General features: G+C 34.8%; 2 protein-coding genes across 7 annotated transcripts in view; one reads left to right on the top strand and one right to left on the bottom strand.

Moving 5' to 3' along the window:
- Window positions 1-915, bottom strand: part of LOC110025084 (methyltransferase-like protein 7A) — an 11,609-nt gene extending 10,694 nt beyond the window's left edge. For 3 of the 5 annotated variants that reach the window (XM_020725348.1, XM_020725349.1, XM_020725350.1), the window contains exons 1-2: window positions 538-915; window positions 353-454 (exon numbers count right to left, since the gene is read on the bottom strand). In XM_020725348.1, coding sequence (XP_020581007.1) covers window positions 353-454; window positions 538-819 — 384 coding nt within the window. In that variant the 5' untranslated portion in view covers window positions 820-915. The remainder of the gene's footprint in view (window positions 1-352; window positions 455-537) is intronic. The other 2 variants (XR_002294084.1, XM_020725347.1) reach the window with 1 other exon arrangement.
- LOC110025083 (transcription initiation factor TFIID subunit 15) overlaps window positions 1-18,257 on the top strand; it is a 27,851-nt gene extending 9,594 nt beyond the window's left edge. Inside the window, exons 1-8 of one of the 2 annotated variants that reach the window (XM_020725345.1) lie at window positions 4,514-4,688; window positions 5,929-6,064; window positions 6,207-6,553; window positions 6,661-6,858; window positions 10,414-10,497; window positions 12,295-12,373; window positions 12,441-12,567; window positions 17,723-18,257. In XM_020725345.1, coding sequence (XP_020581004.1) covers window positions 5,948-6,064; window positions 6,207-6,553; window positions 6,661-6,858; window positions 10,414-10,497; window positions 12,295-12,373; window positions 12,441-12,567; window positions 17,723-17,955 — 1,185 coding nt within the window. In that variant the 5' untranslated portion in view covers window positions 4,514-4,688; window positions 5,929-5,947 and the 3' untranslated portion in view covers window positions 17,956-18,257. Of the gene's footprint in view, window positions 1-4,513; window positions 4,689-5,928; window positions 6,065-6,206; window positions 6,554-6,660; window positions 6,859-10,413; window positions 10,498-12,294; window positions 12,374-12,440; window positions 12,568-17,722 lie in introns of those variants that run through there. The other variant, XM_020725346.1, reaches the window with a different exon arrangement.

The raw sequence follows: 18,257 nt of genomic DNA, 5'->3' as shown, positions 1-18,257 counted from the left end.
CGGGCACTCTGTTTGAGAAGAAAGTAGCGCCAGTGTGGGCGCTGGTGCACCCGAATACCTGCTGCTCGCTGGTGTTCCAACCAGGCTCCACGACACAACATAAACAAGCAACATCAAGACAAATGCCAGCCATTTTGAAAAACTCCTGGGTGGAGACTTTGATATTAGTTTGAATCAAGGTATTTGATCTGATAGATATCATTCATTGCTCCACATCCTTCTGTCCTTAAATTTTCCCAATCTTATTCCAATCTGGCATAGAAGAGGTGGTGTCGGCTATACTTGAGAAGGATTGCAGATCATAAAAAAAACTAAAAAAAAAACAGATAGAAGATGGGAAAATTGAACTGACCTCAGCTTCATAAGACTTCATACCTTCCTCCATAGCCTTAGCAAACAATTCCTCATACCAATCAGGCCTCGCAGCACGAAACTTCTCCTTCTCCTTGGAACCCTAATGCATAGAAATTGACGACTACTGTTCAGCACACGGACAAATGGTTAAGTACCTCTTATGGTCTTAAGAAAATTTTTCACCTTCGCTTCAAGGGCTAAGCTGTTCCCCGCTCTTACGTAAAGAGGAAGCAGAGCCGCCGCCGCCACTGAAGCCTCGAGAAGATGTCTTCTTCCGCAAGGACAGCATCTGATAGTGCAAGGCAAGCTCTGGAGCAACGCGGCATGTTTTTCTGCTGAAGCGTTCGGTTCCCTGTTGAGGTTGCTCGCCTGCGAGAGTTTCGAGGAAGTTAAGCGACGTGATGATAGATAATGCTCGGAAAGGGGAGTATGCGCGACACCGCAGGCGACTCCAGAGGGCAGCATTTTCCGGCCGTATTGATCTTACAGGTATGGACCATTCATTTTGCTGCCCTACCATTTCTAGCCTCTGAATTTTCCAGAGAAATGAGCTTCTTTTAAAGTGTGGTTATTTATTCAGGGATGGTTTGGCCATGTGGCTTGGCTCCTTTCATTTGAGAAGAAAGTCGGTCGTGGGAGTTTTTTGTTCCTTAACCTATCATGAAGAAGAGTTCTAAAATTACTCCATCAGAAGGGGAGTCCTAGAGCTGTTTGTCGTAGGGTGGTGTCCTCGAGCTGTTGGCTCCTTCGGTGGAGTCCTGGAGCAGTCGCGCTGGGGAGTGGTGTCCTGAAGTTGTTTGCCCCGGGTGGAGTCTTGCAGCTGTTCATCCCATGGTGGAGTCTTGAAGTTGTTTGCCTTGGAGTGGTGTCCTGGAGCTGTTCACCCCGGGGTGGAGTCATGGAGTTGTTCGCTCCGGGGTGGATAGTTCTCTCTGAAGAGTTTTTCCTTGGTGCTACTCGTCTTCTTATTTATGGCACGATTTATGCTCACCACACCTTAAAAGATGTTGAATCCAAATATATCTAGTAGATCGTACCCAATGAATGAAATGCTAGACTGAGGAAAGATGATTGAGGGTCTGTTTGGGGCAGCTGCAGTTTAGCTAGCTTATCCAGATAAGCTGTTTATCTCGATAAGCTGCTGATAAGCAGCTGATCCGGAGAAACTGTCTGACTGTTTGGTTTGTGCATTTGAAAAACAACCGTTTTTGGATAAATCACCATTCTGCCTCTGAAATGAAATTATAAACAGATACTCATTTTAAGAAAGCATAATTAATAGTTGACATCCTTAATGAAATAAAATTATATGTAGATACCCATTTGTCGGTGAGAAATTGTGGCAGCCAAAGGCATTAATTGAATTTGCTTTTAAAAAAAAAATTATACCTTCAGAAAAGATGCTTTGGTGAGACTTCGGATTTCTATGAGATGAGGAGGAAGGAGACGAAACGAACGTGTTTCTGTCGAGAGAGGGGGCAGGTCTCGTGAGGGAGGCGAGGCCAAGCTCTATTTGGCACAGAGAGGAGAGGAGACGAGCGGGGCTTTGGTGCGGCAAGGAGTTGAGCGAGAGGTCTTCGTCGTTGAGAGGAGAGGCGAGCAGAGGGGGGGGGGGGGGGGGGACTGATGAGCTAGGGCAGACGAGTGAGGTCTCGGTCGTGCACGAGAAGGAAGCAGGCGAGCGTGAGATGACAGACGAGCACTACGGGGCCACATATGTCTTTCGCTTAAACAAAACGCGGATCGCGGGGTCCTACCTGCGATTCACGTTTAATACAAACCTGCGAACGTCGTTTTTAAAAACGTCTCCAAAACAGGAAAAAATATTGCACCTGGACTCCGCACGTAGAGTTAAGCGCGGAGTCCAATGAAATCACGTCACGTGGAGATGTAAAAAAAATCATCCTGGTAACACATGAATATTCTTCCCATGTTATTCTGTGTTATTCATGTATTATTCTATATTATTCAGGTTTTATTGTGTTATGGGAATATTCCCGGTATTATAATAACACAATAACAGATCAACAACACTTGATAACACATGAACAACACAATAACACTTGAATAACACAGGGGAATATTTTCTTGTGTTACAGGACAAAGTTTATTTTATTTTTCTGTCACCGTCACGTGACGTGATTTCATTCGACTCCGCACATAGAGTAACTCTACGTAACACATTATCCAAACAGCCAGTGGCGTTCTTAAAACACCACCACTGTGAATAAGCTCCCTCAGCTTGCCACGGGATCCATGCAGGCTATTTTTGTGCATACACTAACAATGCAAGTTGAGCTAAATTAAAAGTGATTTAGTTTGAGTTCAAATAATCTTGATTCAAACACTTTAACTTTATTTGGAATATTCTGATTATTAATTGAATTATCTTGAATTTGACATGTTTATGCTCACATCTAGTGGATTGAGAGAAGGGGGGGGAATCTATTGAACTCAATAACATTTAATGCCAAGGTTGTTGAGATATATAAACATTGAAATGATAGTCCATAATTGAATAAATCAACTCAAACCTTGGAATTTATGCTAAATTACTATCCCAAGTGTGTTATTGTCCAACTAATATACCTTAATTTGTGTTACCATTTAATAATTATTATTTTAACAATTGACAGATAACAAACTAATTATATACCATTAAGAAGAAAAAAAAATAATTATAGGACTTGAAATATATAGTGAATTATTATAATTGGCATAGACCCCATTCTTTTTCCTTTTTAGGATTTTGCATGTAAAAATTTTGGCTCATTATATTTCGGTTATTTATTTATTTTTATGTGCAATGAATGCACATGCAATGTTGAAATATTAATCTCTAATTCTGTCGTTTCTAGTATTCTAATATGTAATAACAATAATAGCATTATTATTATTATTATATAACATAGATTTAATACAGATAACCTTAGTTGGATTAGCTTGATTAATATAGTTTATACAACATTGTCTAAGAGGATTTACATGCATGCCGCATAATTTTAATACATTTATACAATAAACACATAAATTTAATATTCATTTTTTTTTTAAATATTTTTATAATCATATCAAAACATTCTTTTATATTTAAAAATTAACAATAATAACAATTTGGTGTGGTATTAAAAATTTAATATCTCTATAAATAAATATTCAATTTTAAATGTTGCATGTATAAATATATAACAATTTTTAGCCACATACTTTTAATTCCAAGTAGGGCTGCCAAAACCGCTCGTTGTTCACGTATAGCTCGTGTTCGGCTCGTTAAGAAGCTTGGGGTTTATTGGTTCGCTAAGTTAAGAAGCCGAACACAAACACTTTTTTTGTGCTCGACATATTAACTAACCAAACACGAACAAGGATTTATTTGTTCGTTATATATATATATATTGATGACTAGTATTTTTAAAAATTTTAATTAATTACAAATCCACAAAGATTTATAATGAATTAAAATTTTTAATTAAAAAATAGATTAAAAATATTTTAAATTGTATTTAAATGATGTTTTAATATAAACAATAAGATTCAAATCTTGACCTAATACTTAACATTTTCTATGACTGCATGATTTGGGTTCTCAAAACGACACTTTGTTCAAGAACAGCTCGTGTTCGACTCGCTAAACAAACGAGCTGAATATGAACACATTTTTTTATGTTTGAAATATAAAAGAGCTGGACATGAATAATAATAATTTTTAACGAACATAACACTACCAAGCCTCCTTTACACCCTTAATTCCAAACAAATATTACGTCTGGAGTTCAATGAAATCACGCCACGTGGAGGTGACAAAAAAATAAAAAAAAATCATTTTAGCACAAGAGAATATTCCCCTCGTGTTATTTTGCGTTATTCATATATTATTTTGATGATATTCATGTATTATTATGTTATGAAAATATTCCTGATGTTATAATTACACAACAACACATCAATACAACCGCAATAACACCTGAACAACGCGGAATAACACGAGATGAATATTCTCATATGTTACCGAACATGATCATAAGATAACGAGTTATTTTTTTATGTTAGCTCCACGTGTAGGTGTTTCATTGGACTCCAAACTAACTGAATTTTTACTTAATTCCCAAGATTTTTAAGGGGAAATTGGTAAAGTAAAATTTAATTTTAGTAAGTAATGCGAAAATCTCCCCAATGCGCATTTCCGGGCAGTAAGTGCGAAAACACAAAATTGACGAACGAGAAGCCCTAATCGTCATCGCTTCTCACGGTAGTTCTTGCTTGCTTGGATCTGTCTGAAGAAGCCATTTCCTGTGGTTCGTCTATGTGATAGATTCATATTTCGGTCTCTAAAGGTGAGATTTCTTGTTGTGCATTCTTATTAGATGCGAAGCCGCCGCAGTATCCCGATCAACCGTTCAAAACAAGACCTTGGAGGAATTTCTAAATCCCTTAAATATTGATATTGGCAAGATTTCGCAAATCCATTGTTTAGATATATAAAAAACCAGGGTATAAGCAAGCCTCTAAAAGATTTACTTTCAGACAGCTGAGCTTTCGTGTTATTCTTGTTCGTCTATCATCATTTACTCTGCTTATATTTTCTATACTATTTTTGTGTGTATTAACATTAGTTGATATCGTTCTTCGTGCATTATGTTTCTTCTCTTGTTTATGATTGATTGATTTCACGAGTTATTGGGCTTCCTTACAAGTGTAAGCTGGTACCGAGCTTCTATATATCCATGAGAAAATATTTTAACATTTTTTTAGTGGCCATATCTACCATGTAATATTTTATTTTCTTAATCCTTTGGCCTGGGTAAATTTTTATGCCAACATCAAGATCATGCAAGAAAATATACGTGAAAAACAAAGCAAAGCAGGCTTAAGTATGCATTTAAGGAAAGGGTTAATAAATACAACCTTATTTATATCGAAGAGTGGAATGTGGTATATGAGATAATAGAAGTTAGATATTTCGAGAACCATTGGATATAAATTATTGCTGTCTTTCATACTTGAGGTCTTCTTGTTAGATGGTTATGCATCACATTTATGTCTTCATTCGTCACTCTGTAATATTGTTTTTCTTGTAAGATGTATGAATATGCTAATGGAAAATTATTTTTTACTGTTGGCTTAGTGAGGTATCATTAACTTGAAAGTTTCCAATAGCAGAAACAACAATATGAAGTCTTAGATTTAGATTTTAAAGCTTGTAGCAATTGCATGCCATGTACTATAAAACTGATGGAATAATATATTTACTGTTACTGCTATTCCATTTTTGGATTTGAGTTTAAGAATGGCTGTATCACTTTGACTTTCTAGGTTTTATTTTCCATATGTATTTAGGTTTGATGTTAGTTTCCCGTCGTGCATCACTCGAGTACCTCTGCTGATAAGTTTAGAGACCATGTTTTGATTTCTTGTTGTTTCTGATTATAAAGTTAATTTTGCATTGAAATAGCAGCTTTTGATGATAGATTTTTTTTATTCAGGTTAATTAATAGTTGTCGAGTCCTGATAAAAGAATACTACTCCAGACTTGCATGGATACTGAATACCTTTGTTTTAATTTTCTTACTGTAGCCAGTACTTGTCTATTGGTATGGCAACCTACGCAGGAAGAGTCCCCTCTAATGGATGTGTATATGTCTGTAAATTGCCACCTGGAACTGATGAGAATATGTTGGCTGAATATTTTGGCACCATAGGGTTGCTAAAGGTATGGGTTTCACAAGGTATTATGGAAAACCATCACTAAAGCTCTATTTTTTTTATTGTAGCTGCGCTCTGTAATCATGAAAAACTATTTTTCATGCGAGTTTTTTATTAGGTTCTTCTCTCTTTTTTTTTTAATTTTTTAGAAGGACAAGAGGAGTGGCCGACCAAAGATTTGGTTGTATCGAGACAAAGCTACCGATGAACCAAAGGGTGACGCGACGGTTACATATGAAGATCCCCATGCAGCTTTGGCTGCTGTGGAGTGGTTTAATAACAAAGATTTTCATGGAAGCATTATTGAGGTTTATATAGCAGAGTCAAAGACGAAAGAATCTGTGGAACAATTTAATCTTGTTGGAGGTCCAAATATATCTGGTGATTTAGTAGGCCAAGACGAAATAGATGGTTCTGGAGGTAGAGGCAGAGGGCATGTTGATGCTTTAGGGAAATCATGGCAGCAAGATGGAGATTGGTTATGCCCAAATACAAGGTCTGTGCTGTGATATTGGTGAGCAACCCTTTCTTTTGCTTTTCCATATTTGCGAAACTTTTGCGAGGTTAAAATACTATTTTTCTTATGCTTCTTTATTTTAGCAGTTGTTCCAATGTAAATTTTGCCTTCCGTGGTGTATGCAATCGGTGTGGGACTGCTCGTCCTGCTGGTGCTAGTGGAGTAGGAGCTGGGCGTGGCGGGCAAGGAAGAGGTCGTGGTAGCAATGAGACTGGCGGGCGTGGTCGAGCAGTAGCTGGCCCTACTACTGGACTATTTGGTCCTAATGATTGGCCATGCCCAATGTAAGACTCTTTTCGATATCAAACTGGAATTATTTAGGAGTTTCTTTCAGAACAATATTTATTTGCTTATTTTTTGCATGGAATTTGTTATTATAGATGTTTTTGAATAGTTCTTTTGTTGTATGAAGTTGGAAAACGAGTAAGAACTCCACCCCAAGTTCCTAGGGTTAATTCTAGGATTGGGCTTTTTTTTTAATTTTTATTTATAGCTGAGGAAAGATAACCTGGAAAAAATGATAGAAGGAAATACAGAAGATGGAAAAGACTAAAAGATATTGGAGCATTCCTTCGTGGGTTAATGTTTTCTAAATAATCATGCTTTTATCACTTGATTCCCAAATTTTATTATTTTTATATTATGCTTTGGGAGCAAAAAATGTAGATATGATTTATTTCTTATTTCTTGAAAGCATTTGATGAAGACAACGTAGAGATCATTCTAGGAAAAAAAAAGGAAACTAGTCCATAAAAAAATAGAAAAACTATTTACATCTATGTAAACTTAATCGAATTCTAGCGAACACACACACACTTAATTCTCCATATTCTCCATTCAAAGTTCCCACTCGATTCTTAGTGTTTTTAGGTTGATTTTTTGCCATGTTAATTTATAAATTCCTTACATTCTATTTTTGCTTCTTTGCGCCAGCATATTTCCACCAAAAAGTATGTAATAACTTTATGTTGTTCTTTTTTCCACTAATGAACTTGTAATATCGGCATCTGTGCTGGTTTCTAATGTGAATTTATTTTCACTTATGAATTGACTAATAATGCCTGTGGAGTATGTTTTGTCTGGCTAGGTGGAGCATGACAGATAGACTTTCCTATCAATCTCCGATATATTTTTTCAGCTGATAGTTTTTTCTTCAAAGATTTTTTTTTTGCTTCGTCCAACTTTTTTTTTTATTCTGATTAATAAGTGTCACAATCGATTTAGCAACCTAGTTTTCCAAGGGAATTTTTTTATTTTCGAGTTGGGAAATAAATATGATTTGCTTTGACCATGAGACTTAAGAGAGTTCAATTTCAAGGAAATACTTAATTATCCAAGCTCCTTTATGTCAAATTTCTTGTTTAAATATTTTATGAAATTTTGCTTTTTTTATTCTTTCAGATAATAATGATATTATCAACATCCTTTAGGAGTATTGTCACTCTAAATCTAGCTGAATGGTTGAAGAAGGAACAATCTCTTCATTTTTATTTATACGATATTCCTTTTGTCATTTTACCAAACCGCCTGAACCGGGCTCTCTGTGACTATTTTATCCCATATATGGTATTCTTTAAGTTGTTCTTTCTTTCAAATAATTGTGGGATGGTCATGTAAAGTTATCCTACTATTTCCCCATGCAAGAAGAATCTGTTCACTTCATATTGTTGAAGCAACCAATTGCAGTGGGCTTGGGAGTCAGTATTAACCTTATGTCGCTATCTATTTTTTGAAGGTTAGGCTTAGGAGAGATATCTCCCACTACTGTAACACTTCAGTTGGCTGATCGTTCAACCACATATCTAAAAGAAGTTGTAGAAGATGTATTGGTAAAAGTAGATAAATTTATATTCTCTGTGGATTTCATTGTGTTAGATATTGAGGAAGATAAAGAAATTTCAATCATTTTAGATAGACTTTTTTGGCCACTAGAAGAGCTATGATAGATGAACAACAAGATGAGTTAATTATGAGAGTCAATGACCAGGAATTTACATTTAATATATCAAAGTCAATGAAGTATCCAGCTAATGGAAGAGATGATGAGTGCTTTAGAATAGAGATTAGCGATCATATAAAAAATATTTATTATGCTTATGTTTGCCAAAAAGGCAAAGGTCTCTTGATTTACAACTCCATATGATTGCGTGCAACTTCTACCAACTGCATTTATGTTATATATTTCAATAGAGCTACAACCTCTGTGCTTGAAATTGAAGGCCTATTCGCAACCTACACCATTCATTTCTTTAGTCTTATTGATAATCTCCACCATGTTAATTTTTTCGAATGCATCAATTTTCTCTCTCATAACATTTCTCTGTTCCTATTTTGATAATGCTTGATAAAGTGATTGGAATAGAAAAATTATTTAGACCCACTATGAATCTTCTAATGTGTGGAGAAAGGCATTTAAGTTACACATGGTGAGACAATCGATAGAATGTTTATCTTGTGTAAATATGGGTGATTTTTAGCCATAATAGGAAGTTCAAGGTCAAGTTTGTACATGCAAATAAAGTTCATAGCTTATAATGCCTTCATTAATAGTTCCCAGGAGGACATTTTGAACTCGCATTAGCTATAATACAACTTTTTTTCTTGGGTACATATGTAGAAATCTCAATTACAAATATGGGCAGATTTTTGTTTTGCATGTGTAAAAATTCAGGAGTGGACTTAGCGGCATTCAGAATACTTTGTTCAATGGTATTTGGATCATCCTGTTCTTGAATGGGCATATATAGGATGAAAGGTAGTTCTAGAGGGCCAAAATTGGTGTGACCGCTCTCTTTAGTTTCTCCTAGCGAAACCTTCCCATGAAGATAAGAGTATTTGAGATTAGATTTATTTTTTAGCATATGTGAGCTCATTATATCTATAAAATTTTCCATATGGAAGATAAGATTTGCAAATTTTTGTATAAAAGAATAACTAAAAAACACAATTAACCACTCCGGTATCCGATTTCTTATTTTTATTTTTATTATGAATATGAACAAAAACACAATTATGAATATGATTTATTTTTTTTATTTAGTGGGATTAAGGCTTTGTTGTTGTTGTTGTTATTGTTGTTGTTGTTGTATGAATATGAACAAAAGAGATCGATTCTGGCATTATAGTTTCATGATCATTAGACATTCCAACATGTGGATAGAATTTGATAAGGCATTCCAGGATATTATACTCTGATATTTATGATGGAAAGTCTATTTATCATGTTTATTGCAGAAATTACATCTTCTCCCGAAACAGTTTTGGGATATTTCTTTAAATTAGTAATGTTTTGGTGGAGTATTAAGTTAACATATTTATTAGAATGATTCATGAATATCTTTTTGAAGCAAGCAGTGATAATTTAATGAAAATAATCCTTTTCTTTGTCAGACTTATAGTCTTCAATTTTTACCCCAAATTGATTCTGAATAGAATGAAATGTAGGAATAATGTTGATAACAAAGATTTTTGTTTGATCAATGTACCGAGTCTTCTACCAAAACAGTTTTTCCTTTCTATGTTTTTAATCTCCTTCCAAAACAGTCATTGATCATTTTTTTTGTCTATTTAATATAATATATTAATTTCATCTTGGTTATTGAGTTAGCTTGTGAGCCAGTGAGCCGTGTCTTCTTAAGCTAGTACTCGAGCTCGTGGCTTGATAAGCTCCACTCGTGAGCTCATTAGAGCTGAGTTCGAGCCGGCTCTCTCTCTCTCTCTCTCTTTCGCTTAAATCCTTTCTTTTCCGTTCCATTGAGTAGCTTGGCATTATTTGTTAGATTTAGTTTTGTATAATGTTTAATTTGTTAGCACTCAAGTATTTATGATTGGTTATACAGGTGTGGAAATATCAACTGGGCAAAGCGTTTGAAGTGTAATATCTGTAACACCAATAAACCAGGTCACAATGAAGGTGGTGTCAGGTAATATTGTATCATGAGACATCTCTACAGTTTGATATGGATTTTCACTTTCTTCATGGTTATTAAATTTGAAGCATCAGCTGTGCCGTATGTTACCTGAAATTCTAGAATTAAGTAAATGGGCTTAATGGCTCCTTTTCAGTGATGTTTGCTGAGATTTCCTAGTCTATGAATATCTATGAGCTGCTGCAATAAACATTCGAAAGTCTAGATTTACTGTTTTGCTTGCTTGAGCTATTTTTGGGTGATTAATCTCATGTGACATGTTCTCTTTTGCATTTGTCTGTATTAGTAAAATTGCAAGATTTGACTTCTTTAGACACAGTAAGTAAGACTTGCGAATTTGATATTTTCTTAGAAAAAATGGGTGAATAAATTTAAGATATTAATATTAATTACCATCAGCAACTATACACACAACAACAATAACAACAATAACAACGATAACAACAATCCTTTATCCCAACGGCTACATGAATCCTTATTCTCAATTGTGTCCTTTTGAGTGTCATATTTTCATTTAATTCGAATAGATTAAGATCATCTTTTTATACAACACGCCCAAGATTTTTTTTGCGTCTACCTCTACCTTCTCACCATAAGTCACATCTAAATATCTACTCTCCTAATAGGATCATTAGAGGTCGACATTTTAGAGGTCGACATTTAATGTGACCAAAACCATACAAGATGACTCTAATCTTATTTGCCACTTGAGCTGCAACCACCTTTTCATGGATATATTCATTTCACATTTTCTCTCTAAGTGTAAAGCCATTCATCCACCCAAGTATTTTCATCTCAACAACACATTAGTTTTATGTTTCTTCTTTTTAGACCAACCTTCTGCACCATAAATCATTGTAAGTCTAACCGCCATCTTATAAAATTTTCTTTAAGCGGCAGTTTTATATCACACAACAGGTTCACTTTAGAGTTCTGATGCATTCCTCCACTTCAACCATCCAACTTGAATTCTACTAATAACATTCCGATTTATATCACCAATCACTTTGAACAATAGACTCGAGATATCTAAAACATTCACTCCTTTTTAATGACTTGATCATCCATTGTTACAACCTCGCCACTAGATCTACTGCCGCGAAATTACATTCCATGTATTCAATTTTTGATCTACTCAAACGAAAGCTTTTAGAGTTAAAAGTTGACTTCCATAATTCAAATTTTTCTTGAACTCTTTATATAGACTTGTCCACAAGAAAGATATTATTAGCAAAAAAGCATACACCAAGGTACATCCTTTTGTGAATGTCCAGTAAAAGCGTCCATAACTAACACAAAAAGATATGAGCTGAAAGCTGTCCTTGATGTAATCGAACTGAAATAGGAAAAGACTTGGTCAATTCCTTTTCAGTTCAAACATAAATTTATGTGGATGGATATCATGTATCTTTTAGTTATCTTGTCAATTTCATAATTTCTGTAGGTTAGCTTCCATGAGTAATTTAGTCGGGCATGCAGTATATTCTCAATTGCTTTCTTTTAGCGTCCATTTTGTCACGGATGCTTATGGATATAAAAAACATGTTAAGAATGATCAAGCATATTGAGAGTCTCTTTGTGTATTTTCATCAAGGTTAAAATAGTTTTGTACAATTCGTTATGCTTGCAATGCAACTACTTGTATTTGAATGTTTTTTTTTTTTTTTAATAACACCGGTGTCTACTGTAGAGAATTTTCTGGATTGCCTTTTATAACAATGGGAACCTAAAATTGTACTTGTTGGTTTATTTCTGTATTTGAAGCTTACATTTACTTATTGGAATTTATAGAGGGGGTCGAGGTGGTGGTTATAAAGAACTAGATGAAGAGGAAATAGAGGAAACAAAAAGACGCCGTAAAGAAGCTGAGGTTTGCCTCATTTAACATTTTAAGTTGTTTTTGAGCCATGTAAATTTTTTTTAAATTAAACTTCTAGGATGATGGAGAGATGTATGATGAATTTGGAAACCTCAAAAAGAAATACCGTGCAAAAGCCCAGCAGGCTGAAGCTGCTCAAACCCTTCCAGGTTCTGGTCGTGCTGGATGGGAGGTTGATGAATTAGGTAACTTGTTCATCTTGTTTTTTGTGCTTTTTTTTTTTAACTAAATTGTTTTGTAATGAATAATTTCGGAATTAATTGAAGAAAGCACACACAACTTAGAAGTTTGTGATTATTCTTGAGCACTAACTATTGTTTGGTTACGGACTCAGCTTCAGGAAAATTACTGTATGATAAAATATTGGTTTATTATCTGTAAGCCACATTCCTGTCAGTTTTTTCCTGAAAGAATGCTTGATCTTTCTATGCAGTTAAAAAAAGAATGGTTTCTCCATGAAAATAGAATTTATTTTAATCCAAATTAAAGCTTCACAATATGATTTTTAGTTAAACATCCAATGTTCATTTTTATATTTGGCTCCGAAAACGGAGGATTTTTTGATTACTTGAAATAGTATTCACGTAGCTCTCCATTGCCATTCTCTATTGACTCTTTCACATTGATGAACTTTGTGGATGGTACTTATAATAGATTTGTGCAGTGTGGAAGCAATGGTGTGGAGTCTGGCCGTGTAATAAGCAGGATTCAAGCACGTGCAGATATATTCATTCATTTATGCATATGCGCCTAGCAACATATAAACTACTGAATTTGAATGTTTAACCAAACCTGTGCTCATTGCAGTTACTTTAAATTCTTCAAATTCCTCAAATCTCTGCTGTTTTGTCTGATTCTTAAAAAACCACTCAATGGGTTTAAATCTTGATACTGGTTTGGCTGATTCCTATATGATGTAGCGGGCTTGCTACTTGTGCCATCACTAAGTTTAAGAAAATCTTTTGCATTGAACATGTCTAGACTGTCGTGCATTCATTATATTGCAGTGGGCTTCTCACCTGTGCACAGATTGAAACAAAATCAGATTTGCATTTAAACCTTGGTTTAACTTTTGTGGCAAAGTCCTCAGTCCAGAGTCCAGACCCAAAGACACTGTCACAAGCTGAAGTCGTTTGTCCATTTAGAGGGTATCTGGACTGTACTTTAGTGCCATCACTAAGTTTAAGAAAATCTTTTGCATTGAACATGTCTAGACTGTCCTGCATTCATTATATTGCAGTGGGCTTCTCACCTGTGCACAGATTGAAACAAAATCAGATTTGCATTTAAGGCTTGGTTTAACTTTTGTGGCAAAGTCCTCAGTCCAGAGTCCCAACCCAAAGACCCTGTCACAAGCTGTGGTCGTTTGTCCATTTAAAGGGTATCTGGACTGTACTTTAGTGCCATCGCTACGTTTAAGAAAATATTTTGCATTGAACATGTCTAGACTGTCCTGCATTCATTATATTGCAGTGGGCTTCTCACCTGTGCACAGATTGAAACAAAATCAGATTTGCATTTAAACCTTGGTTTAACTTTTGTGGTTAACTTTTGTGGCACAGATTGAAACAAAATCAGATTTGCATTTAAAGCTTGGTTTAACTTTTGTGGCAAAGTCCTCAGTCCAGAGTCCAGACCCAAAGACCCTGTCACAAGCTGAGGTCGTTTGTCCATTTAGAGGGTATCTGGACTGTTTCCTTTGTATATGACGACTTATCTGAAACTATTTCCTTTGTATATGATGGTTTGTCTGCGACTTTCCTGCTAAACCCTCATGCTTCATCATATTATTGTGATGGTATTTTAACTAATGGGGAAAACAATTTCTATAGTTCTTGCTGATCTTTTATTTGGAATGTTTCTTTACCTCGTGCTCTTTTGTTCCTTTTTTTGTTGCATTTCTTCTTCTGATATTCTGTAATTTCGTTCATTTTATCTGTGCTTATTCATATATTTTCTCTGTAATTCAATCATTAACATCTTGGACTTCTAGTTTCATCTTTATTTGTGGTTTTTTTTCATATCCTTCTTCGTGCTTCTTGTGTTGCAGCATTAAAATTTGTAACCAATTTTTTTTTTACTGCTAGCCCTGTTGTGTCTGCTTGTTGGTGAAACATGACTCTTTTAGGCCATATTTATTTTTGTTTTGATCACTGGCACACACTATGTAAAGGTGCTGGTAAAAACACCAGCCTCAGATATTCCATAAAAAAACCACCCACTTTGTATTCCTTGCCATTGCATACAGCAGAAGTAATTGCTGCGAGTAACTTGTAGCCTGTGAAATCCTTCATCACTCTGTGGCTCCTTGGTTGTAACCTCATTTGGGTGCCATTGCAATTCATAGGAAATTAGGCGATTTATTTATTTATTTACTTTAGATGAGAATTCATTTCTCCTTCTACTTGATTGTACTCCAATATTAATCTTGGGATTGGCTTTTCCATGCTTACAGCCTGTTCCTGGTGTCATGGCGATCGGTAGGGATTATGAGATTAATTTGTTTGTTGCTTAGTCTTGAATTGATTTCACCCTACTTTAATGTGCGTTATTATTAATTCTAGGATTGGCTTCACACACTCCGCGTGAGTCCTTCCCGGCTATGTTCCTATTTTACCGGGTTTAGAAGATTGAACTTGATGGGCTTAATTAATTGATTCCATCTTGGTGAGAAATGTATCCGACTTGAGATTCAAATTACACTATTGGTCTCTTGCTAATGATTCCTTTGTGCCTTTTTTCTGTGAAGAGCTGCTGTTGAATTTTTGGACGAGCTAATCTTTTTAAGCAGCCGATGGCCAACTGGTTAATTTAATCTCAACATACCTTTTAGTTATTTTCTTTTTTTGTGCTATAATGATGGGAAAATTATTACGTCCGGATGAGTTCCGTCTTGATGGGTCTGGATTGGTAGTATTCTGTGGTATTACAGTTGAATACCACAAATACTATCACAATACTACATAATCGTTCCTATGAAATCTGGATGTAATACTCGCTACCCATTGACCCAATCTTTGTTCTCTCTTGGAGGGATATATAACTTATCGATATGTTTTTTGGACCTCCTCGTCCTGTACAATCTCTGCTGCTGCATTTTTTTTTTAAATATTTGACAGTTGAAATTTGATCTTTTAGTGTTTGAGCATTTAATGCATAACCATATCAACCATCTCAACATTGTATTTTTTCCATGATCAACTTGGTCATTCGAGCTATTTTGTTTTCATGCAACAACATTTTGTGCGAGTGTATACAATAGGGTTATTTTTTTTAACTATTGTAATGCAAAGTCTGGTGGATTTCAGTTTGATCACGTATTTTAGTTGAACTTCAGAGGTCTTCAATTAATAGTCATTTCTCTTTTTTTGAAACTTCTTTTGCTAGGGCTTTATTGGATATTTGTTCTTCACACTCGCCAAAATTATACAGCATGTGTTCTATTCCATGTTCTCAGCTTTTTTGAAATTCTTGTTTTAATTGCATAATGTAGTTTCTAATAAGAAAGACCATTCTACCTTTTCCCTTCTTTTATCAACTTCATTTGACAGTGCTACTATAAATAATGGACAGAAATTTTAGTTTGCTATTAGTCCTTGATGTATTCTGATTTCCAGTTTGATATTTTTGTCTGCTTGAGAATCCAATTGACGATAGTTAGAAGTACCCACTTTTATGACTTAAAATTTGTACTTTAATTTAATTTCATTTAAGGATTTTCATTTAAGTATTATCTCTAGTTGCTGACCCAAAATTAACCCTCAACTTTCTCATCCAAACTTGTGATTGACAGTGGTGGTTTCAGAGTATCAATCTGGTTTTGTTCTAGGGATATCGATTGTATAAGCGAGTTTCGTGTTAATGGTGAAATTTATAATAAGACTAAGAAAGCAACTCCATATCTTTATATTTGCCGTTGGAAACTTGTAATGGATATGATTGTGCATTATGAGAATTGATTAGGTGCTTAATGAGAAAGGAAGAAGTGTGTCGAAGATATGTTGAAGCTCTTAGCTATTCAAAACATGTGCGATTTAGCCTTGATTGATATATGAAGTGGCTGTGGAGTTGAGACAAAATATTCAATTACATTAGGATTAGTTAGATGATTAGTTTTGAGTTCATATATATTGTAATGGTTATAAGGTGCTTATTAAGGATATTCAAAGTGGGGCATTCTATATATGCTTTGTGAAAATTTCTAATCAATGAGACTAACTGAGAAAATAATTAGAAGATAAAAGGCTTAGAATTAATATAATGATAATCAAGTATATGATATGCAGTTTTAGTTGGTGTGCTGCAAATTATTTTTGATGAAATTTACATACCACAATTCTTATGCATTTATGTATCTAACTCCTAAAGTTTGATATTACATTTATAACACTTTGATATTAAAATTTGTGTTTGAAAAGCCCTATTTTACTTTTAAAAATTAAATGATAGTGGTATTTTTGATGTGATGTCAAAGATTTGAGTGTTATGTATGTAAATATGAAAGTTTAAGTTAATATAAGATGTTATGCATGAAAATGCCCTATTATCAATTAAATACTATTTGAAGGTAAAATATTATTTTAGGTATGATAAGTATTTTGAATTTATTACACATAAGAGTGAGGATAATAATGGCGATCAAGCTTCCAGAGTTAAATTTGAGTGGATAAAATGGAGAAATGGTTTTTAATAAGAGGATATTATGTAACAAATGCACTTATACAATGTATATAATGAGTGGTTAAATGTGAGGAGTATTATGTAATAAGAGTATATTATGAGATTAGATGTTATTTTTAATAAAATTCAATTTGGTTGAGTGAGATGAGAGGAAGAAAGCAGAAAGAAAATTGCAATGGCAGAAAGTATTTGAACCGAATCACATTTACCTCATTTGGTTGAAGACACAAAAGGGGCATATACTCAATTCTTATGCATTTATGTATCTCACACCAAAATTTCCATCTTTACACTTAGAAGTGCAACACCACCCAATTATTTCGTATCACATCAAGAATATCACTAATTATTTCATTTTTAATAGTGAAATCCACATTTTCAAGTATAGGCAGTCTAGTTGCGAGACACGTAAAATCCATGAAAATTGCGCGCTGCGGATGTAAATTTCCCAAGAAAAATAGATTGAATTTTGTTTATAAAATTTTTGGTCTCGTTTGCGATTATAAAGGAAAACCTTTTGTAGCTGTATATAAATAATGTCTGCGACCTTTATAATAATTTGATAGCTGTTGTGCATGAAGTATCTGCTTTTTTGCTGCAAAAATGATCATCTCTGTCACAGTTGAGCTTTCTTCCTAACTTGCTGATAAAATTTTGCAGAAAGAAATGGGCGAGAGAAAAGCAAGTACAGAGCAAGCGATCATAGTGACACAGAGATGAGCAGGAAAAGAGAGAAACGAGGGCAGGGGTATGACAGAGAGAGGCACAGAAGCAGGAGCAGAGAAAGAAACAAGGATTATGAGAAGGAGAGAAACAGGGATCGAGATTACGAATATGAGAGAAGCCGGGATTATGGCAGAGATCGTGATCGTGATCGCCATCGTGATTGGTAGTAAATGACTTTTTGCTTTCCTTCCAGGTTTTTATGTGACCATATAATTTTTGCCAGGTTTCAAGTTTTGTACTGTTAACTGCTTTGCCTGGACACTGCTTGGTTCTCTATGAGCTAGTTTATTCTATCTGATGACCTTTATGTTTCTGTTAGGAAATGATCGTTATTAAGAGAAAAAAAAAAAAGGTGTGTATGAGGATAAAGGAATGTTGTTGGTGAAGATTGCATGCTCCGTGTGGGGCAGCTTCTTTGGTGCTGTAAAACTATGCATGAGGTGTATTTGTCTTTTTAAATATAGTACTG

Source organism: Phalaenopsis equestris, unplaced genomic scaffold (assembly GCF_001263595.1).
Source record: "Phalaenopsis equestris unplaced genomic scaffold, ASM126359v1 Scaffold000287, whole genome shotgun sequence".
Classification (NCBI taxonomy): Eukaryota; Viridiplantae; Streptophyta; class Magnoliopsida; order Asparagales; family Orchidaceae; genus Phalaenopsis; species Phalaenopsis equestris.
This window is presented reverse-complemented; position numbering and strand designations above follow the sequence as displayed.